Source organism: Pelophylax lessonae (genome assembly GCF_965119305.1).
Source record: "Pelophylax lessonae genome assembly, chromosome: 13".
NCBI lineage: Eukaryota > Metazoa > Chordata > Amphibia > Anura > Ranidae > Pelophylax > Pelophylax lessonae.
Window position 1 is genome coordinate 176,534,289 of NC_138780.1, and position 23,644 is coordinate 176,557,932.

Here is a 23,644-nt window from a genome sequence, read left to right on the forward strand (position 1 = left end):
GCTCCGCCATTCCCTTATTTTACCGTAATGTGCGCTGTCACAATAACTACGCCCACACGTCTGCTTACTTTGGAAAATCTGCTTGTAGACCATTCAGTCAATATTTGCTTTAGCTGCCTGTTTTTATTTTTCAATGCCAGAAGCAGCAGAGACAGCCAAGCTTCTTCAATGACAGGGCAGCATTCCTTCATCTGCGTTAACACTTTCACTACATTCCCTGGAGCGTTGGCTTCTTCACTCGGTTTCCATTTATCACTATACAGGCGTTGCTTTGCAGTCCTGACGTCCTGGGCATACAGAGATAGAAGTGAGTGTGCGGTTTTGGCAGTTTCCTTTTTGATATCTAGCATGGGCAATAAACTGTTGTGTAAGCACCCTGTAATAAGTGTTTGCGGAACAAAAAAAAACCTAAATAAGAAGGATGCAAAAAAAGTATACAAGTTTACAAAATTTAAAGAAGAAAAAATTGACCCAAAAACTTTTGTTTCCCTTAACAATTGACCTGTGCTTTGCCCATGTTGATGCATAAGACCGCAACATGGTTCCTTTTATTGCCCCCCCAAACCAGACGAACCTGCATATCTTCCTTTTTAAGAGGATTTTCACCCTAAGAAGAAGAAAAAATGTAATGTCAGCAGCTAAAAAAACTGTAGCTCGCTGACTTTTATTAACCGCTTCCGGAGCGCCCGCCGCAGATATACTGCGACAGGCTGGCCCTCCTGCAGGAACCGACGTAGGGGTACGTCTGTTGCGCGCCTGCAGCTAGGGGGCGAGCGCATGCCGCCGCGTTCCCGCCCCCACTTGGCAGCGGGGACTCCAATGCACGGGGCAGGCGGCTCCGGGAGCCCGCGATCGCTCCTCGCTGAGAGAGAACGGTCAGCTGTTGTAAACACAGCTGACCGTTCTTCTCTCTGGAATGATCACAGAGCTCCTGTGATCCTTCTATATAGGATCACAGGTCTCTATGGTCATTCCATAAGCCCCGCCCCCATACAGTTAGAATCACTCAAATAGGCTCAACCCTTTTAACACCTTGATCACCCACAGTGTTAACCCCTTCCCTGCCAGTGTCATTATTACAGTAACAGTGCATATTTTTAGCACTGATTACTGTAGTAGTGTCACTGGTCCCCCCAAAAGTGTCAAAATTGCCAGTTAGATCTGTCCGCCGCAATGTCGCAGTCCCGGTAAAAATCACAGATCGCTGCCATTACTAGTAAAAAATAAATAAAAATTACATAAATCTTTCCCACAGTTAGTAACTTTTGCGCAAGTCAATCAAAATACGATAATTGCGATATTTTTGGTTAAAAAAAAAAAAATGTAGCAGAAAACAAATTGACCTAAAATGTTAAAAAAAAATTTGGGGAATGTTATATAGCAGAAAGTGAAATACATTGTTTTTTTTCCCCCAGAATTGTCGCTCTTTTTTTTTTTTTTTTGTTTATATCGCAAAAAATAAAATCCTTGCAAATTAGGGAGTTCCTTGGGGACCCCCAGGTCATCAGAACTAGTGTTCCCATTGGAAGATTTCCCCTCTATTACTTTTCCCGGGGACAACCCAAAATTTAAGATTTTCTTCTTCACTTATACATCACTGATAATGGTAAACAGGACAAGTGGAGAGGGCGAATCTCCTTAACAGGGACACAGACAGCAAAAAAAAAAAACTGACTCGTTCTAATCCCTCTCCACTCTATCCAAAAATTAACAAAAAAGTTTTGCTCTAGCTATACTTTAACAATAACTGAAAAACTCTGCAATACCGAAGCTGGCCATAGACGGATTGAAATTCAGTGGGTTCAGCAGGAAACGGCCGAATTTCGATCCATCTTTGGGCAGGCTGGGTTTTGGTGAAGTCGATCTATCCAATGACTTCAGTACAACCAGCCTGTCAGATTTTTTTTCATATAATTGCTATTGGAGGCTATCACTGCAGTGATCATTGTATTCTGATGTGTGGGAAACCTTCCGCTGTCAGAATACAAAAGTGCAGTGGGAGGGATTCCCCCTTCAAAACTGATTGTGTTGATGAGGGGAATTAAGTGATTGTTCTTCAACCCATGGTCGAAGGAAAGAAAATAGCACAATTAATGGCCAGCCTAACCTTACCCTGGCACTGCACCCACAGAATCACCACTTAATCTAGCACCACTCCACTTGCTCGTTGACTAATGCCCACTATTATTCAACACAATTGATTTGAGCCCAGGATGTCAAGGACACGCCCTCTATTGGTGATTCAATCAAATCACCTTGGGCTCTCGTCCCATGAATGTTGTCCCCTGCTGTATTCAGGACCTCCCAAACCCTGAGGAAAAAAGATCTGGGATGTCACGGGACCAGACTGAAGGTCCCTGAAAAAAGGTGTGTGTATATGGACATAAAAATAAATTCAGGGAGAGTAAAGATGACAACCTACTGCTACTGGAGGAGCAAGGTTTCTTTTTCTGGCCACTTAGTGTATTAGACTCGGTTAGGCTAAATTTCTCTTTAAAGCGGAGTTCCAGGCTAAAATGAAACTAAAGCCCCGTACACACGTACCGATTGTCGGCCGTAAATATTTGGCCGCCGAACGATCGGCCGATTGTCGGCTTGTTAGTATGATGCTTCCGACAGCGACTTTTCGGCCGAACAGAATCGGGTGTGCAGGCTGTAAAATTTTTGTTGGCCGTCACCAGAAACAGCCGATTGTTCGCCAGTCAGTACAGAATTCGGCCAACAATCAGCAGATTAGCAAGACTGGGCATGCTCAGAAAAGAAAAAACACACGGAAAGTTAACCATCACATGACATCACTTCTGCAGTCGGCTGTTGTTGGCCGACAAAATTCGTGTGCAGTCTTTTGCACTTGTCAGCCGACAGGACAGCACCGGACAAAAGACGGCCGATCGTTCGGCCGACATTCGGTACGGGGCTTTAGTCTAGAAAAATTGAGCACACCACCCTCCCGCCCTCATTTTTGGATATCTTTTTTTTTTTTTGGTGTTTTTGTTCTCCAGCTAGTCTTCTGTCCTCCTTCGCCGTGGCGAGGTACGTCATTTCCTCGTTTGCATCGGTCCCTTCTCATTCCCCCCTGCTGCCTTCTGGGACCGGTTTGTGTCCCAAAAGAATTGCCTTAACTGGAGCCAATTCGATTTTTAAAACGCCCACATCCCAAAAATCATTTCATAGAAACAGGTTCCCTCTTGAATGGGACTTTGAAGGGCAGTGAGTGAAAATGAGTATAAGGAGTAAATGTAAAAGAGTAAAGAAAAATAGAAAATTCTCAAAAAATATACAAAATTTATTTACATCAAATACATAAACCCGGAGACAGCCTCCGGGATGATTAAAACAGTGTGTTGCGGTTGTTCAGAAGCATACAAAACGCCTGACATTATGGAATAACAGTGTTCTGGAACATATGTAGCTGAGACCCAACGCATTTCGAAAAATAGTGAGGTCAATTTCTTTCTCAGGGGTCTATACAAGCATGGCTATGTATACATGTCTTCAAGTGTTCAGATGTTTGAAATAATGAAAAAAACGCATTAAGTTAAAAACCAAAGACAGAGTTCATGCAAGGCTGAAGTCAATCAGTTTCAGAGTGGGTCAACAGATATGGATCCATAACACCTAGTGTCCACAAGGGGCAGAAGTTAGGAACCTCCAATAGTATATACAGTGTTATATCTCCCGCTGCTAAAAAGGTAGAGGGGATAGGTGGAGCGATTCGTAGGGGTCCAGAGGGCTGAACCAACAATTTCTACTCCTCTCTGTGGACCTGGTGGGGAGCAACACATAACGAGTGACCACACTCTTCCAAGGCGAGGTGCGTTATTTCCTCGTTTGCATCGGCCCCTCCTCATTCCCTTCTGGGACCTGTGTGTGTCCCCCAGAAGATGGGGACCATTCAGAGAGCACAGCACAACTTGCAACTGCGCAGTAGAAAACAGGCTGTGAAACCTTAAGGCCCCTTTCACACAGGCAGATCCGCCTGTCAGTTTTTTGGCGGATCTGAACGGTCACCCCATGCATCTCTATGGGGCATTGGATGTCAGTGGAGACATGTCCACTGACATCCGATCCTGTCAGTTAAATCTGGACGGATGGAAACCCTATTTTCCATCCGTCCAGCCGATCGGATCGGATGAGAACGGAGCAACGGTTCGTTCCCATCCGATTCCCCCATAGAGATGCATGGGGAACTAACAGCTGTGTCTCCGCACACAGCGCAGAGAACAGCTGTCATCCTCCTGCTCAGCGGGGGATCGGCGCATCGATCCCCCCGCTGAGATAAACTGAGTCCGTCTGACGGACGGTGTGAAAGAGCCCTAAGGCTTCACTGCTGGTTTCCCTTAGTTGCAATGCCGGCGCCTGCACCCAAGCTGATGGCCGAATTGGGGGGTCGACGTAGCCGGATCCCTGGACAGGTAAGTGTCCTTATATTAAAAGTCAGCAGCTACAGTATTTTACTTTTTATTTTTTTTTTTTTAGTGGCTGGAACTCCGCTTTATTATTTATTATATGAACAGAAGCAAGTGAGCATGAGCTTTAGATGTGCTTCCTAATGTGTCGTACTTCTTTTTTTTTTTTTTTAAGTTGTTGAAGAATCTCTAGAATAGTGGAAATGTACTCACCTAATTTTGGAAAGAAGTCAGAGCTCAGCATCACTCCTCTTCGGATGTGCCAAGCCGTGGGCCGCCTGTTTTCACACACGCACTTCGTCTTTGTTCCTGCTTCTGCCTTATTAAATCAGCCGAGTAGAGTTCACTGATTTGACAGCCGCGGTTGTATTTCTGAGAGCGTCGGTGTTCCACTACTGCCTCTCTCCCCGTTGTTCCGTGTTGATAAACAAGGGCAGAGACAGAACAGACTGTGCCGTCTTCTTTCCAATGTAAAGTTCAAGGTTTTGGTAAAGCACTCAGGATGGGGCTCAGTCTTTGTGTCAACCAGTTCTTTATAACCACGTCTGCAACATCGGTGTATTCTGCTGTGCTGGTTTAAACAGCCTGTTCAACATTTGCCTAGGAATGAAGGCATTTGGTATTGAGCAGAATTCAGAGACCACCTGGTTACATCAAGAGAACGTATAAGGCTACATTCACATCTTGGCGTTGCTAATTACAGGCGTTTTTATGGGCGTTTTCTCAGGCGTTTTTAGGTTGACTAGTGACCAATGGAAAAAAATAAAAACGCCTGTAATCTGCCCAAAAAGAAGCTCATGTACTTTTTTGAGCGTTGGGCGTTTTACTTAAAATGTCAAAACGCTCGGATGTGAACAGGGGCCATTGAAATTAATAGGATTTGTCTTGTTGGGCGTTTTTTGAGCTGATCCTAGAGCAGAAAAACGCCCCAAACCGCCTACATGTGAACGTAGCCTAATGGTTTTGTTCATAATTATTTTAAGCAGGATTGCAATAGATTTTTTTTTTTAAATATTATATTGCCTATAAATATGTCTTGCTCATACAGTACAGGGCACAGATTCAGAGATGACTCTTATAGGCAGGTATCTTCAAGTGATTGGACATTTCCAAAAAACTCTGTTGACCCCCTTTTAACTAAACAAAAATAAATTGTATCCCGGAAATCCTCTGAATTTAAAAAAGTGGTGGTGCTTGTCCCTATAGCAAAATATACACTTTATTAATCCTAAAGGGAAGTTGGGTAGATGGGTGTCGCTAAAAATTAGGAACTACAAAAATGAAAAGCAGAAAAGGTATTGAACCCAATTTAGCTACACGGCAATATTTATTCAACATCATATAAAAAAGAAAATCAGGTAAGACGCTTAAACCAGTGCCACCCAACCCTACCATACCTGTCCTAGGCTACCCGGAAACCACCCCCCCCCCCCCCAAAAAAAAAAAAAACACCAGGAACAAGGCTTCCCAACCACCCCTTCCCTGCTTCCCTTAGACCTGCCCTAACGGTAACGTACACCCTGGGAGAAAAAATGCCCAGATGCCTTTACCAATAACCAGGTACTCTAAGCAGCACTCCTCCTGGGGCCGCCTTCTACTAGCTGTACCAGCAGGAAAAACCAGGAGTAGGTTGGTGTGCAGCCTGGATTTTATCCCCTGTAGGCGTCAGTCACTCACAGATGCAGACATAAACTAATCATGAGAGAGTCCACAGCTGGATTCATGCAAACAAGGATGTCAGTTGTATCAGAAGTGCAGCCTATTTAGATGGTTTCACCGGTGTGTAGACCAGTGGGTATGGCTCACTGCTGTGTCCACGGTCCAGCCTGTGTGAAGATGGTATCCAAATGTGCACAATGTATACAACAGCTGATATGACCGATGTATAATGCACAGCAAGGCCAGCTGGTACTTGCAACAATAGACAATTTCTTCCAATGCCATAGATCGAGGCTGCTGCACCATCTCTTGTTGGGCTAGATGCAGAGCCGCTGGTACAATGCTGCGGGGCCACTCTGATCCACTAGGCTGGTGTGCACTTCCGACTGGAACTCTCTAGTCTGGCCATGCAGGGGGAATGGGGGGGGGGGGGCGTAACCCCACATTGGCACGTTTTGCCCTGCCCATTGACCAGGGACTTCCACAGTGTTTTTTTTTCTTTTGGGGGGGGGGGGGGGGTGGTTTGTGGGCTATGGTTTCCAGGGTGGCCTGGAACAGGTATGGTACGGTTGGGTAGCACTAATTTATGTCACTCTCAGGTTTTTTCATATGCTATTGAAAACATTGACGTGTAGCTGTCAGTACTTTAATACTTTTTTTTTTTTTTTTTTGTGGACCCCCTTATAGCCTATCCTACTCCCAGCAAGCCTCATTTCTTTGCAAGTGTCTATTTGTCCTGCTCTGAAACACCCGTGGGAGGTGAGGCTTCACTGTCTACATTTTGTTTGAGTTTGTCTCAGCCATGGCTTCCCTGAGACAATCTTAGTGTCTTATATGTGCTTCCTAAGGGATCTCACAGGGGGGCTCCCTGCGTCTTATTTCAGCTTCAGGTGAATCCGTCGGGTTGTGATTCTGGTCTTCTCGGCCAAGAATCGGGTTTCTTCTACGAGATTCGTCAGTGCTTCCTGGGCTTTTCAGCATCAGGCTTTGGTGTTGCGTATTTGTAAGGCCACCACCTAATCTTCAGTTAACGTGTTTCCTGGGTGGATGTTCAGGCTTCAGCTGATCCAACTTTTGGTCACAATGTGCTTTAGACTGCTGTTTAACTTGAGTACTGGAGACATATTGGTTGCTGTAGGGGGCCCGTTGGCTTATTTTATTGCTTTTTGTTGCTCTTCCCTTATTGGTGTTGCAGTCTGATGTCCCATTTGTCTCTGAAGCTGTCTGTGTCCTGTACATAAGAGCAAGGATTTTTGAAAATTGCCTGTAATTTTTTTTTTCTTGGAATACAATACAGATCACAGGCCATCCTCCCCTTTTTTGTTCTCTCATTGCTTGCCGAATTACAAAGGTTTGCCTGGGAGCTAGTGTCCAATCATCTGAAGGTACCTGCCTATAACCCAAAAATAGATAATGCAGGTTTGTTACAAATCCTATTTTTGTCTATCAAAACAGCAGGTGCAACTCTAGTCTCCCTCACATGAGAAGCATGGTATCATGTCATCTGTGCTAAGTGGCGCCTGTTTACTGAATTCAGTTAGCCATCACTGCAGTGACTCCATTTTCAGACAACTCAGAATGGGTCTTTAGTTAGAGCTTACTTTGCAGCTAACTTTGTCAATCTGCTGTGGTTTCTTTAGCTAACTTGGAGTGCTCTGGGAATCCTTTGTTGTTGTTCAACATTTCAAAGTTGGAAGCATATTATGATAAAATACATTATCATTGTTTGCCTTTGGGCCCTGTTCACACATATGCAACGCAGGAAAGTGTGTGATATAGCCTGCTGTAACTGAACCACAACCCACACTGTGTTTGTGGACTTCCATCAGTATACGGCTTCCTTCAGTCTTGAACATAGATATTAAATATTCCAGCCGCCCTCCATACAAAGCCAGCCAACATCTTAGCTTGTACAAGTTTTGGAGCCTTCTCTATTTAACAGTCACACAGAATTTATATACAGCATAGACATCCCCCTCCTGATCAAATTACCCCATCAGGTCAGGGCTTGCCTGATTACATTATCATATGCAGATGAGATTGTGTACAGAAATAGAATTAACCTGAACTAATTATCTAGCCATCTGGACAGAATCATGTGAGTTCTTAACAATTAACAATGGGATAGACAGACTTAACAGAATACACATCACACCTCAATACACAGACAATAGGAAGAGACCACCAGTGACAGACTGTTTGCCTCTGACATTGAAGTACAATACACATTAGAATAAGTGTAAACCCAGAACTTCCAGTAGATAACAGGTGAGCATATCCGCATATTCAATGAGGTTTGGAAGACAGGTGTTTGAGCTGATGATATTAGCATCTGCTATGAGTCTTACTGTCTTTCATTCCAAGTGACGGTGAGTTCCATCACACATGCGTTCCCGCAGTATATGAAAACGTGCCCTTTTCTGGCAGGTGCAGTGGGGTGCCATTCATTCTTAATGTCACCCCCCAAACAGACCAGCCAACGCACATGCACTAAATAACGTAACTACTCAAGGGAAAAGAAAGTTCCCATACTTTTTGTGCAGTTGCTGCACAAAGGGCAGCGAAATTAATGGGCTGCCCTAAACACAACACACCAAAAATGCTTAAAAATGTAAGTTTACTGTCACATTTGCATAAATGAGAGCAGAGCCTTTGTGAAAACCTTTTTTCCGAACAACCAGGAGAACAAGACATAGCTAAAACTGCATCCAAGAAATGTCAAGTGTGACCCTGTGCCCTGTTCCGAAGTCTCCTGGCTGTTTTTTTTTTTTTTTTTTTTTTTATAGGTAGGATCTTGATTTGAATAATGGGGGACTGGGGTGAAAGAAGGATCCAGGGCCAAACTCGAACGATAAAGGAAATGTCAAGATTTGCACTGCTGTCTGTGTCTATTAACCTGATGATTGTTTTGCAGATAGTTTTCTCAAGGTTACCGGTGCTTATGCATTTAATGTTCTCAGTTTGTCATTCTCTAGTATGTATCAGGCTTAGTTTATGGGCACTTGGGTGATTCTCACAAAGTCCATGGATGTAGGATGGTAATGCCTGTTTTTTTATTTTTTATTTTTATAGGGACATAAAGCCAGATAATGTTCTTTTGGACATGAATGGACACATTCGTCTGGCCGACTTTGGGTCGTGTTTAAAAATGAATGATGATGGAACGGTAAGTTCTACACTTTACCATTTATATGTAATGTGCACATCTTCTGCACGCAGTGCATCTCAGAGTCAGTGATAAGGTTTCTCTACTTGTTTCCAACTCTGCCTTTCTACTTCAACCCTTTTCTTTGGTTTCTTGTCCGTTTTACATATTAGAAATTGCGTGAAGTGTAGTAAACTACATGGCAAGGCAGGGCCAGAAACTTGGGGATCGAGATCTAACCACTGAAGTCTTGAGAGTAATAAAGCCAATATTTGGTTCAGCCTATAAGGACTTAGCCATGACTGAAGTATATCAGTATTGGATTCACAGAGCTCATCCACATGTGGTATTGCCCATCGTGTAGACGTATTGTGTAGTTGAATCCTGTTTCTGTTGAAATAAATTCCAAAATGTGCACCAACACACCAGAATTGAAGCATATAGGATATTTTCCTAATTGTTTTAATCATTTCCCTGTTACAAGGAATGACCTTTCATGTACTTGAATTGCATTTTTAGTTTTGGATTTAAAGTGTAGGATAAGAATCTCGGTCGGGAGCATGTAGTCTACAGTGCATCCGGAAAGTATTCACAACGCTTCACTCTTTCCGCATTTTGTTATGTTACAGCCTTATTCCAAAATGGATTAAATTCATTATTTTCCTCAAAATTCTACACACAATACCCCATAATGACAAGGAATTGTCTGTAGACCTCCAAGACAAGATTGTATGGAGGAACAGATCTGGGGGAAGGGTACAGAAAAATTTCTGCAGCATTGAAGGCCGCAATGAGCACAGTGGCCTCCATCATCCGTAAATGGAAGGTTTGGAACCACCAGGACTCTTCCTAGCGTGGGCCAAACTGAGCGATCGGGGGAGAAGGGCCTTGGTCAGGGAGGTGGCCAAGAACCCGATGGTCACTCTGACAGAGCTCCAGCATTTCTCTGTGAAGAGAGGAGAACCTTCCAGAAGAACAACCATCTCTACAGCACTCCACCAATCAGGCCTGTATGGTAGAGTGGCCAGACGGGAGCCACTCCTCCGTAAAAGGCACATGACAGCCCATCTGGAGTTTGCCAAAAGGCACCTGAAGGACTCTCAGACCATGAGAAACAAAATTCTCTGGTCTAATGAAACAAAGATTGAACTCTTTGGCCTGAAAGGCAAGCGTCATGCCTGGAGGAAACCAGGCACCGCTCATCACCTGGCCAATGCCATCCCTACAGTGAAGCATAGTGGTGGCATCATCATGCTGAGAGGATATTTTTCAGCGGCAGGAACTGGGAGACTTTTCAGGATCAAGGGAAAGATGAATGCAGCAATGTACAGAGACATAAACAATAACTCACTCTAGATCCACCGCACTGTGGGAAGATAAAGAGCTAAGTGTCGGTGCTCAGGCTGAACGTCCAAACCAAATGTTATATGAATAAAGCCGGCACACGAAAAGGCTTCTTCCAAGTAAAATTCTTTATTCCAACATGGATAGCGGTCACCTGACAAATGCTGACGTGTTTCGGCTTTACGACTTCGTCATAGCATTGCTATGAGGAAGGCGTAAAGCCGAAACGCGTCAGAATTTGTCATGTTGTCACCGCTATCCATGTTGGAATAAAGAATTTTACTTGGAAGAAGCCTTTTCGTGTGCTGGCTTCATTCCTATAACAATGTACAGAGACAGCCTGGATGAAAACCTGGCCCAGAGCGCTCTGGACCTCAGACTGGGGCAAAGGTTCATCTTCCAACAGGACAACGACTGTAAGGACACACAACCTGAGGGAGCTTGAGAAGTCTTGCAAAGGAGAATGGGAGAACTTCACTCAAAACTTGTACCAAGCTTGTAGCATCATACTCAAAAAGGCTTGAGGCTGTAATTTGTGCCAAAGGTGCTTCAACAAAGTATTGGGGAAAGGCTGTGAATACTTTCCGGATGGACTGTATCTCCCACTGGGAAAACTTCCCTTTACTTCCTGTTCCAGAGAAATTGGCAAGTAGTTAAAGTGGAGTTCCGGCCACAAAATCGAGATCGATTTTGTGGCCATCCGCTTGCTTTTCTTCACCTGAAAAGGAAATGGATAGTTAGGATTTTTTATTTTTTTTTACTTACCTTGTTATTGTAGAAAGAAATACTCACCTTTCTTCCACTCCCTCCCTCGAGGCCGCGGACCGCGCCGTCACTTCCGGTTTGCAATGGTTCCTGGGAGCTGAACGTCATCGCTCCCAGGAAACAATGCGACGGCACCGGCCCCGCTCGTCACTTCCAGTGCGACGCCGCATTCCCCGCTAAACAGCTTCTGGGCATGCCCAGAAGCTGTGGAGGAATGCGGCGCCGCCCTGGAAGTGACGAGAGGGGCCGGTGCAGGCGCATTCTGGGAGAAGAAGACACGGAAGAGGATGCAGAAGAGGATCGCGCCGGCTTCAGCTGCCCACAACAGAGATGGCAACGCTGGAGAAGAAATTTTAAAAGTGAGTATTTCTTCTTGCAGGTAAGTGCGAACGGGGACAGATCAGAGGCTATCCATTGTGGAATGTACTAGCCCTGACTGTCCCCGGGGTATTTTTATTGAAATTTTTTTTTTTTTGTTGCCGGAACTCCGCTTTAATGGAATTCTCCCAGAAATGATTGGAAATCCCTCGTTTGATGGATATAAAAGGTTTCCCTTTTTTTTCCCTCAGCACCCTTTGATTTGGGTATTACTTTAAAATAACATTTGGATATTTCCTGAATTTCTCCCTTCACATCTCTTTTTAAAACGAAGGCAGCCCATCATTCACTTTTTTCGTTCATCCAGCGTGTTAAATGGAAACCAATTATTGGATTCCCCCATTTACACGTTCAAGGTGGATGGGGGGATTCTCCCACTGAGTTTATTGTGCTCAGAGTTGGAATACAATGATCAGTGTTTCTGGCTATATCCAGCGGCACTGATTGATGAGGAGAAACCCAACAGGCTAGTTGTACAGAAGTTGATCTTACCAAAGTCCATTCATGGCTCAAAATTTGGATGGTCCCTGCTGAACTGGCCAAATTTCAAACGATTTATGGCCAGCTTAAGGATCAATAAAGTCGTTTTATGAATTTGTGGGGATGGTGGGAAAGCCTATTGTTTTGGAACATATGCTGACCATGAGTGGCTCCCACCCCCACCCCCATCCCCCTGCTGATCAGCTATTTAGAGAGATCTTTTAATCTGCTTCAAGACTTTTTATCTGCTACGCTGCAGCTTGGCCTCAGACGTTCACTGAAATGAAAACCCCCCCCCTCCTGTCTGGACTTCATTTTCAGCAAGGAAATTAAGACCCTGTCCTGAAGCACCTGAGACTTATAATAAGGATTATAAACTTGGACTCAAAGGAAAGCTGGATTTTGCCTATACAGGGGGAAATAAACAGCTCACATACCTGTTTGTCCCCTCTTAGTTGTTTACTTGCCTTTCCTTTACTCCCTCGCTGTTCTATTCGGCCATCGAGAGACACATACGTTGTACCTCAGGGTATTGGGATCATGTGATCCATTTACTTTCCTCCTATAAAGTAATAGGGGCCTGAGTAATCAATCACCATCTTTAAATGCTGTCACATGGAAGCAGGGAAGTGCCCTGTGTAAGCCATAACCGAGCCCACTTTTCTTTTGCAGGCAAACAGCTGTGAGCGAAGGGTTAATATATGCACCCGGAGAGGGTGCATGTGGATTACGTTTATTAAGATGCCTTTCCACTGAGCCATCACTATTGTCCGCCAAACCACTGATCTATCACCACTGTTCCCCCAAAACCACTGATATCTTTCCATTATTTCACCAATGTTCCTAAGTCACAGCCACCACCAATATACTTAATATTGGCAATTGCAGCCTCCATGTTTTTCTCTTGGTTGAGTTTCATGATCAGCCTCTCCTGAAACACAAATGACTTCTGGGTAAATGCCATATATGGCAAGTCCTTAAAGATATTTAAAGCTTTCTTTTTTAAAATTAAAATAATAAACATGTTATTCTTACCTGCTCTGTGCAAAGGTTTTGCACAGAGCAGCTCCAATCCTCCTCTTCTCCGGTCCCCCATCAGCGCTTCTGAATCCTCCCCCCCTGTCGAGTGCCCCCATAGAAAGCTACTTTCTATGGGGGCATTCATAGAATGCATTAGGGCACAGGTGTCAACACAAGGCCCACGGGCCGAATGCGGCCCCTGGGGCCATTTCATGTGGCCCTCTTACCTCTCCTGCAGCTGTGGTACCCCCCTTGTCTCTGCCCCCAGCTTGTCTCAGTAGCAGAGAGGACATAACTCCTTTGCCAGATCTGTGCTTCTCTGTGCTGCTGCAGAAAGGCTCATCTTGGCCCACCCCCCTTCTCAGCAGTCTGCAGCAGAGAGGAGGGCAGAACTCCTCCTATAGATCCTGCACCTCTCTGTGCAGCCACACCACCATTTTGTCTCTACCTCCCCTGCTCTTAGCATTCAGCAGACTCTGTAAGCTGACTCCAGTCCTCCTCCAGACCTTGCACTTTCTTCTTCCCAAATCCACCTGCATCTTCTTCCTGGCAGTAGCACAAGGTAAGGGGGTGCATTGTGATGTAAGGAAAGTTGGGTGACTCTTGACTTATGATGGTGGGGGGCTCTTGACATCTCATGTAAGGCTGTAAGGGGGCGTGGGGTGCTCTGGACATCTAACCGGCCCTTTGAGGGAAACCATAATGCTGATGCGGCCTGTGATGAAATTGAGTTTGACACCCCTGCGTTAGGGTAAAAAACCTTAAGGCTTTGGAATCCCTTTTAAGTGAATCTTCCAGTTTTTGGAGTTTAATATCCCCTCGCTAACCCACTGAAATGGCCTCTTTTATTTAATGACAGTTTTTCATTCCCATTTTCTTGCCTAATGCTGTGAAATGTTTATAGTTTAATTACTTGATGATGTATTTTCCCACCTTCTTTATATTTGTGTTTCTTACAATCAGTTTAATCAGATAATACAATATCTCTTCCTTTGCGCAGGTGCAATCTTCCGTGGCAGTAGGAACACCTGATTATATCTCTCCCGAAATTCTACAAGCAATGGAGGATGGGATGGGAAAATACGGCCCAGAGTGCGACTGGTGGTCTCTTGGAGTCTGCATGTATGAAATGCTGTATGGAGAGACCCCTTTCTATGCTGAATCTCTGGTGGAGACCTACGGGAAGATCATGAATCATGAGGTAGCTATTAGTCCTAGACATGCTTTCCTGAAGAGAACATTCCCTCTTAAGTGAAATAAAAAACCTAATGCGATGCCACTGAAGTGATGTTAAAGAGGAAGTAAACCCTCCCCTGACACTTTTACCTATAGGTAAGCCTATGATGAGGCTTACCTATAGGTACTGTAAATATCTCCTAAACATGTACCGTAGGAGATATTTACCTTACATGCAGCCAGTGACGTCACTGGCGAATGTGCTCTGAAGGAACGGCCGCTGGTGCCGTTTCTTCAGAGCCCCGTGCCGTGACTGTCGGCTCCCGCGCGCGTGTGACGTCACCGCGGCTCCGGCCAATCAGATGGCTGGATGCCGCGATCCCGAAAGACGGGCGACTGGACATGTCGCCCTTCATACAGGTAAGCGGGCGGCACTGTGGGGGCTCGTTCTAAGGTAAGTATTTCATAATGAGCTAGTATGCGATGCATACTAGCTCATTATGTGTTTCTCTTACAGGTTGCAAAAAAAAAACGTTTGTATGGGTTTACAACCTCTTTAATGGGAGAATGTAAATAAGTAGGGATGAATAATGAGGAATATAGCTGCTAATTCTAGTAGTGTCACCACATACTGAAATGAATGTATATATAGAATAAATCAGCGCTAAACTCCATCAATAGCATATATAAATAAATACGTGTATAAATAACATATAAAAATATGTATCTAAAATTGTGCAGAAAATAAAAAAAAATGGCATATGTTGTCCATATAAAATCAAAGTGCTGGTAGTGAATCTTGTGTATCCATATATGTGCAGAACAATGCTGATCAGTGGAACAATAATTTACATAATAAAGTGCACAAGTGCAAAAAAAAAAAAAAATACCAGTATAGTGCTTATGCATATATTGTACAACATAAACAAAGTGTTGGTGCTTAAAGTCCAGCTTAAAATATATAGTGCCAAACGATGCAAAAACCACAGCTTGTGATGGTGATGTGACACTCAATTCCAATATTATCACCGATGTGACCGATATCTGCAGTGAATCCAAACACTGATAAAAATGGCCGCTCACCTTAAAGTGAATGGTAATAGTCGTAGCTTAAAGACTATGTCTCCTGACAAGCCTCAATCACATAACCCAAGGGGGCGATTGGTGTGGTAAAATTGCTGTCTCCAGACCAGCCTTTATCGGATTGCCCAGGGGAAGTGGATGTAGGTAAGCCCAGAATGTGTTCACTCGTCACTCTCCCTAAAGATGTAAATGACAAGAAGGGGGGGGGCTCATGGTGTAGTATTTTCAAATATTTATTAAAAAAACATAACAACTTACATTTAGAGCCGGTTCACACTGAGGCGACACGACTTCGGGGAGCGACCTGTGAAGTCGCGTGCACCGAGACTTCAGCGCGACTTGCAGGGACTTCACATAATGGAAGTCTATGCAAGTCGCTCCAGGTCGCCCCAAAGTAGTACAGGACCCTTTTTCTAAGTCGGAGCGACTTGTGTCGCTCCTATTAGAAGGGGTCCTGTACTACTCAATGGACCGCGACCGACCGCGACTTGTCAGGCTGACAAGTCGCCTGACAAGTCGCGCTAATGTGAATGGGCTCTTAGAAACTCAATGTAGCTCTACCGCAGCTCGCGGGGTATGGGAAAGAACAACTTCCGGTCACCACCACCCCACTTCTGCTGCTCTCCAAACTAAATATTGGAATACCTTTTTGGAGGCTTTGGGATTCCATAACAAAGTAGTGATGGTTGGGAGAGGGGGATTTAGGCCTGGTTCACACCTATGCAGGATGCAGGTTGCAGTTTGCCTATGCCAGGGGCATTTTGCATTTTTCAATACACGTTTTTGATCCATTGAAGTCTATGGAACCAAAAACCAGAAAGAAGTCCCTGGCCCTTTGCATAAAATGCACAGATGTGAACGTGACCCATAGGAAACCATGTTAAATGGACTGTAGTGTGTTTCTGCAAAACTGAAAACACAATAAAAAATGCATAGGAATGAACCAGGCTTTATGCATTGAGAAAAACGTTCTCCTGGAAGACGGACTGCTTTTTTTAACTAGGGATGCACCGATCGGATATCTGCTCCGATATGGGCATTTTAGATGGATCGGGGGATCGGTAACATTGACCGATCCACTGGCCGATCCGGTTTTTTGCTGAGTAACGGCTCAGCCATCCCTTACTAGGTGCAGTAGTAGTATGGGATGGGAGCCGCTACTTCCTGTATAGGTCCGGCTCACAGACGGACTGATATCGGATGCACTCCGCCTGTGAATGGAGGAGCCGTACACATGAAGCAGCGGCTTTGCTCTGTACTGCAGCTGCTTGCTTTGTGTGTAGCTCCGGATCGGTTTCGTTATCGGCGATTTCACAACGCCAGATATCGGTATCGGGTCCAAAAAAAGTCTGATCGGTGCATCCCTATTTTTAACCCAGTGCAGAGCAGGTCTTCCATCCCCAAACAGAACTGTCTACCGTTGTCTGGGAGCAACTTGTTCACAGCAAGGCAGTAGGTAAACAAAGCTCTGGGGGGCTCCTGGCTATGCTATCATGTCTTCTCTTCATTAAAGGTAACCCGTCATATTGGAAGAATTTTAGAGGTTACAGGTCAAGCGCAAATGCATAATTCATTGTAAAAGTGCACTTAGCTTTAATGGAATGTATTACACTGCACTATAAAGTATAGAGACAATCACATCAGTTCCTGTTCCAGGAACCTTACAGTGGTATATCTTTATTTGTCAACCATATGTACACATGGCTAAATTCCATTTGGTTAAAAGCCAGTTATTCTAACAGGATGTTTTTTAGTTGTGAGTTGTGTCTGGGTTGGGTTATGTCCATTGCTCATAGAGAAATTGCGTATAAATGTGATGATTTTGGAACTAGTGTGCAAATCCTGAGCAGAGTAGCTGTATATATCCACATTCAGGCAGTTTTTGTAGTTTGAGGGAGTGTGACCTAAAAATTAGAACTTAAAGAGAAGTTCCGGCCTCAAAATTTTTTTTCGATAAAAATAATCCCCCGGGACAGTCAGGGCTAGTACATTTCAGCAATGATAGCTTCTGAACTTTCCCCGGGTTCACTTACCTTTTTAGAAGAAATACTTACCTTGAAAATGTCTTGTCCAGCGCTGCCATCTCAGGTTTGGGCAGCTGAAGCTGGAGCGTCCTCTTCGGTGATGTCGGAGTCCCAGAATGCCCTGCACCGGCCCCGCTCGTCTCTTCCGGTGCAGGCGCGTCATCCCTGCACAGCTCCTGGGCATGCCCAGAAGCTGTTTAGCAGGGAATGAGGCGCCCGCACCGGAAGAGACGAGCGGGGCCGGTGCAGGCGCATTGACTCCTGGGAGCGATGACGTTCAGCTCCCAGGAGTCAATGCAAGCAGGAAGTCACAGCGTGTGCCGCGGGCGCAGAGGAAGGAAGTGGAAGGAAGGGAAGTATATTTTCTTCAAAAACAAGTTAAGTAAAGCAAAAAAAAATCGTGATTATCCAATTCTTTTTCAGGTTACTTAGAGCAAGCGGGTGTCACATTTTCGGTTTGAGGCTGGAACTCCACTTTAAATGGTATAGGGAATACAAAGAAATTGATTTTTTTTTTTTTTTTTTTTTCACCATTTATAATGCTGTTTTCTTACGCAGAAGATAGATTGATTTCCCTTTCCTTTTTTCCAGCACCATGTGGAAAAATTAAAGTGAGAAAGTGATTTACTATAATAGGCAACAAGACCAGTTGGGTTTTTTACCATTTTTTTGTCCTTTTAAAGTTAAATCGGACTATAGAAATAAATGTAATGCCAAAGGAGGAGGAATAAGAGTGGTGGGGTGCCATACTTGTCTATCTTTCTTTGGAGATATTTGGAAAGCGGTTTTGGGTATAAGGGATTTAGAATCTTCGAACATCACAATGCCACAATATTCCTCAACCCAACCTTCCTATCATGCTCATAAACAGAAGGTGCTGTTTTCTTGTGTAATGTATGTGGTGAGCTTGAAGTGAATATAAACGGAAAATTCGATATTTCCTATCTCATGGGGAACATCTAGAAATGTAATTGTAAGCAGTACCTTCAGTGCCGGTTCACACTGAAGCGGCACGACTTCGGGGGCGACCTGTGAATTCGCGTGCACCGCGACTTTGGTACGACTAGCACGGACTTTATAAAATGAATGTCTATGCAAGTCGCTCCAGGTCGCCCCGAAGTAGTGCAGGACCCTTTTTCTAAGTCGGAGCGACTTGTGTCGCTCCTATTAGAATGGTTCCTGTAGCAGTCAATGGACCGCGACGGTGTGTGACTTGTCAGGTTGACCAAGTCGCCTGACAAGTCGTACTAGTGTGAATGGACACTGAATGATTTACCTTTTAGCCCTAAAAGCCTCCTGAAAAATAGCAGAGCACTTCCAACGTCTGGGCGCTCTTGTACTTTTGTAGCCTCATAGTTGTGTATTTTTTAGTGGAAATCTACGGCACTTCCCACTTACTGCTAGTTTAATGAGAGTTGGAGTGAAATTTAGTGGTCACGCAGGACAAGATCTCACTGCTTCTGCCTCATCCATTCTTTCTTTTTCTCCTCCTACTTCCTTTTTCCCCACAATTCATTCCGGGACAGATCTGACATGGGGGAAACAAGGCCCTTCTCTACCTAAATAGTTGCGTCCATGGACGCACAGGGCAGATGAGGCACAGTAGATCAGTAGTGATCAGCTACAAAGAAGCCTATAGGCAATAATACTGATTATTACTTTGCCTTTTTTTTTTTTTTTTATAGAGTCAACTGCTTAGGAATCAGTGATGGCGAACCTTGGCGCCACAGATGTTTTGGAACTACGTTTCCCATGATGCTCATGCACTCTGCAGTGTAGTTGAGCATCATGGGAAATGTAGTTCCAAAACATCTGGGGTGCCAAGGTTTGCCTTCACTGGCTTAGGTTCTCTTTAAGTGGGGTGGGGGCATATATTAAGGCAGCAATTTTCCTTCGTATCAGCCAGCTTTACGGCATGTAATTTTCTCCAAGACAAGTGCACTTAAAAGGTTGGCAGTGCAATTATTAATTTGTAGTTGCTGAGCGTCTGACAGTATTACACTGTCTGCATTGTATTATCCTGGACAGATAAACGATTACAGAATGTATGTAATTAAGTAAGGCAGATCCTGCTCCTGATATGCCTGTTGCACAGACAGCAGTACTATGGTTTATGGCAGCTTTCCAGTTTAGCGTACGTAGAGAAAATGTGGCGACGCTGGCAGCTTATCAAAATCTCACACCCCATGGTGCCAGACCAGTTAGAGTTTAATTCGCAACTTTTCAGATAACAATGTTCAATGTCCAGACTTTAAAGGTCATCTCCACCCAAAAAAAAGAATGTTTTCTGTTTCAGTATGTTTATTAAACAGTATATAAACAGGAGTATACAAATCCGAAGCAGACTGCGATATCACAAAGGAAGTGATAAAGTCGCACAATGCAGGTGGAATATAGCAAAATACCATTAACAAAGCTATCGGAATGTTATGGCGAGACCTCTTCAACATTTGACAAGAGATAAAGTGGAAGAGTAAAATCTCAAAGTAGCTACAAACTACCCTGCCGAGGCGTACAACAATCCCACGCAGAGGACTCAAAAGGAGATAGAATCTCGACCTTCCCACAACCCACCGGCCAGCCAAAGTGGGTCATGCATACACCAAATGCTCCATAAAAGAGCGCTAGCATAGTAGCTAAATAAAAACAAGGAAAGGGAAGAAAAGAAGAAGAGAACCAATAAGTCTGTCTGAAAGCCCACATCTCCTTTCCGGATACTTCTACCAACCTGAAGTTGGAGGTTTTTAACCACTTTACGACCGCTCACATTGCTGCTACTGCGGCAATGTGGCTCGGTATCGTCGCTGGACTTCTTTCCTTGTGGGCAGCGCAAGCGCCGCCGCCGGAGGCTCGCTCCCACTTATATTCAGTCACAGCGGGAGTCGGGCCAGGGGAGAAGCGGTGGTGATCACCGCTGCTCTTCCCCGATCGTCGGGGATCGAGTGTGGAGATCCGCCCACTTGTGTAAACAAAGCGGGCGGATCTCCTAAGTGACAGGCAGGGTCAGATTGCAGGGTTCAGCATAGCTGAACCTGCGATCTGTCCCTGTGTCACTCAGTCACCTCCCCCCCACATATCTCAGTAAGCACCAGGCATACATTAACCCCTTGATCACCAATAAAAATTAACCCCTTCCCTGCCAATGTCATTTTTACAGTAACAGTGCATATTTTTAGAACTGATTACTGTAGTAATGTCACTGGTACCCCCAAAAGTGTCAAAAATGTCAGTCAGGGGTCCGGTCTGTCCGCCGCAATGTCACAGTCCGGCAAAAAAAAATTGCAGATCGCCGCCATTAATAGTTAAAAAAAAAAAAACAATAAAAATGACATAAATTTCCCGTAGTTAGTAGCTGCGATAACTCTTGCGCAAACCAATCAAAATACGCTTATTGCGATTTTTTTTTTTTAACCAAAAATATGTGGCAGAAAACAAATTGGCAAAAAAAGATAAATTTTGATTTTTACATTTTTTTTTTTGGGGGGGGGGGGGGGGGGGAATTTCATTAAAAAAAAAATGTGAAAAATGTTATTTTTTCAAAATTTTCGCTATTTTGTATATAGCGCAAAAAGTAAAAATCGCACAGGTGATTAAATACCACTAAAAGAAAGCTCTATTTGTGGGGAAAAAAGGACATAAATTTAATTTGGGTACAGCATCGCACTACCGTGCAATTGTCCGGTAAAGTAACGCAGTGCCGAATCGCAAAATATGGCCTGGTCAGGAAGGGGGTAAAATCTTCCGGTCTTAAAGCGGTTAAAAATACACTCATTGAGAATTTTTTTGTCAAAGACCTGTAGCTAAATACATTTTGGCCTAAATATATGACAAAAATTGAATATATTGGATATTTTTTTAACTGTCAAAGTAGAAAAATATTGTTATTTTTTCAAAATTGTCGCATTTTTTTATTAATATCGCAAAAAATAAAAAGCGCAGAGGTGATCAAATATGACCAAAAGAAAGCTCTGTTTGTGGGAAAAAAAGGACGTAAATTTTGTTTGGGTACGGCGTTGCATGACCGCGCAAATGTCAGTTAAAATCGCACAGTGCCGAATCGCAAAAAGTGGCCTGGGCGTAAGACAGCAAAATCCTCCGGTGGTAAAGTGGTTAATCCAGGGATCCAAAACCCTGTCCAACCTAGAAGATCTATCTTTCAGTATGTTGATCAGCTTTTCATGAAGCATGATCCACGTCAGCTTGCATTTCATAACCGCTAGGTCTTCTACCAGTTTCTTCCAGCTGGTCACTTTAATGATTTTTGCCACAAGAAACATAAAGAAAATGAGGGTCTAAGTGTGTTTGAGAATATCAGAGACAGGCGCATTAAGGAGAGCCACCCTGGGGTTTTCCACTATGTTTACCATAGTCACAGAGTAAATCGATGTGGGAACTCTCATCCAAAATCAACGAACTTAAGGAAAGGTCCAGCAGGTATGGAACATTGTACCAGGCTGATTGCACCCCATAGCGCACAAAGGGGAGCTCCCCCGGTACATTTTAGAGAGGCGGTCCGGCACAAGGTACCACCTGGAAAGTACCTTGTATCCTGTCTCCACCAGGGCCATATTTATAACACTCTTATACGTCCAAGGAAACCAAGACCACCAATTAGTTCAAGTTCCTCCCCCTAGTCCCGCTCCCAGGCTAGCATGTAGGGCAATTTTCCAGTCCCGTAAATAAGCAATTGTACATTATCGAGATGCCCCTCCCTCCCTGAGCCTATCCACAAAAACTTTAAGCCATATGCATAGTGATATCGACTGTAGCTTTCTACAAAAACGGCAGGATCTGTTACGTGCGAAAATTTTCAGAAGGAGGCATCTTCAACTGCTGCACAAAGTAGGAAAGGAGACAGATTCCCCTTATGATCGAGAAAGTGATTTATTTTATACAGACCTTTTTTTAACCAATTACTGAAAATCCTGCATACATAAGCCAGGGGGCAAGGCAGGGTTAAGAAATGGGGGGGGGGGCACTGGGGTGTGTGGGGACTGAAGCAACGTTGCCCTTCACGACAAATCCCAAACTTGCCCAGAATGAGAGAGAGGAGGACTCAAAATCGAAGGACGTTGCTTAAATGGGATCCACATTAAAAGAGTAATAGGAGGGGGCCACAGGCCTACGCTGCCAAGATGAACCCATTATGGCCAATATGGGAAAGGGTAAATTTGTGCTAATTGGGCCACCTGAGCAGCTCTGCAAACCAATATTTTATTTTTTGTCTAGCTGCTGGCAAGTCAGATCACCCAGTAAATATTTACTTATCTCAAGGGTTTTGGTAATCACAAATCACCAATCAATTGCCAGCTTCAGCCCAGTGCTGCAGTAATGACGAAAACAAGTGATATAAAGAGGTATTCCCCATACTGTAGAAAGCACTGACTGGAGAGAACACATAGTTAGGTTGGAAAAAGACACAAGTCCATCTGGCTCAACCAATAAAAAAAGAAAAAAAAAAAACAGTAACGAAAACCCAACCATACAATCCCATATACACGATCCTATACCCGCAGTTGATCCAGAGGAAAGCGAAAAACCCCAGCAAAGCATGATCCAATTTGCTACAGCAGGGGGAAAAAATCCTTCCTGATCCCCCGAGAGGCAATCGGATATTCCCTGGATCAACTTTATCTATAAATATTAGTACCCATTTATATTATATACACCCAGGAAAGAATCCAGGATTTTTTAAAGCAATCTACTGAGCTGGCTAGAACCACCTCTGGAGGGAGTCTATTCCACATTTTCACAGCTCTTACGGTGAAGAAACCTTTATGGATTTGGAGATGAAATCTCCCAAGTTCACTATATGGACCCCTTATGTATTTATACATGTTGATCATAACCCCCCCCCCCCTAATCTCCTCCTCTCAAGAGAGAATAGATTCAGTTTCTCTAATCTTTTCTCATAGCTGAGCTCCTCCATGCCTCTTATCAGTTTGTTTGCCCTTCTCTGCACTTTCTCCAGTTCCCCGATATCCTTTTTAAGAACTGGTGCCCAAAACTGAACTGCATATTCCAGATGAGGTCTTACTAATGATTTGTACAGGGGCAAAATCATATCTCTCTGGAGTCTATGCCTCTGTTAATACAAGAAACTGAACGATATGTCTTCATCACGGCGTTTGGTGCAACTTAGTAAATCCTATCACTGGAGG

General features: G+C 44.1%; 1 protein-coding gene across 4 annotated transcripts in view; it reads left to right on the forward strand.

Moving 5' to 3' along the window:
- The window catches only part of CDC42BPB (CDC42 binding protein kinase beta), a 264,686-nt gene that overhangs the window by 99,383 nt on the left and 141,659 nt on the right, over positions 1-23,644 (forward strand). For all 4 annotated transcript variants that reach the window (XM_082242642.1, XM_082242643.1, XM_082242644.1 and 1 more), the window contains exons 6-7: positions 9,141-9,234; positions 14,201-14,401. In XM_082242642.1, the coding sequence (XP_082098768.1) occupies positions 9,141-9,234; positions 14,201-14,401 (295 nt within the window). The remainder of the gene's footprint in view (positions 1-9,140; positions 9,235-14,200; positions 14,402-23,644) is intronic.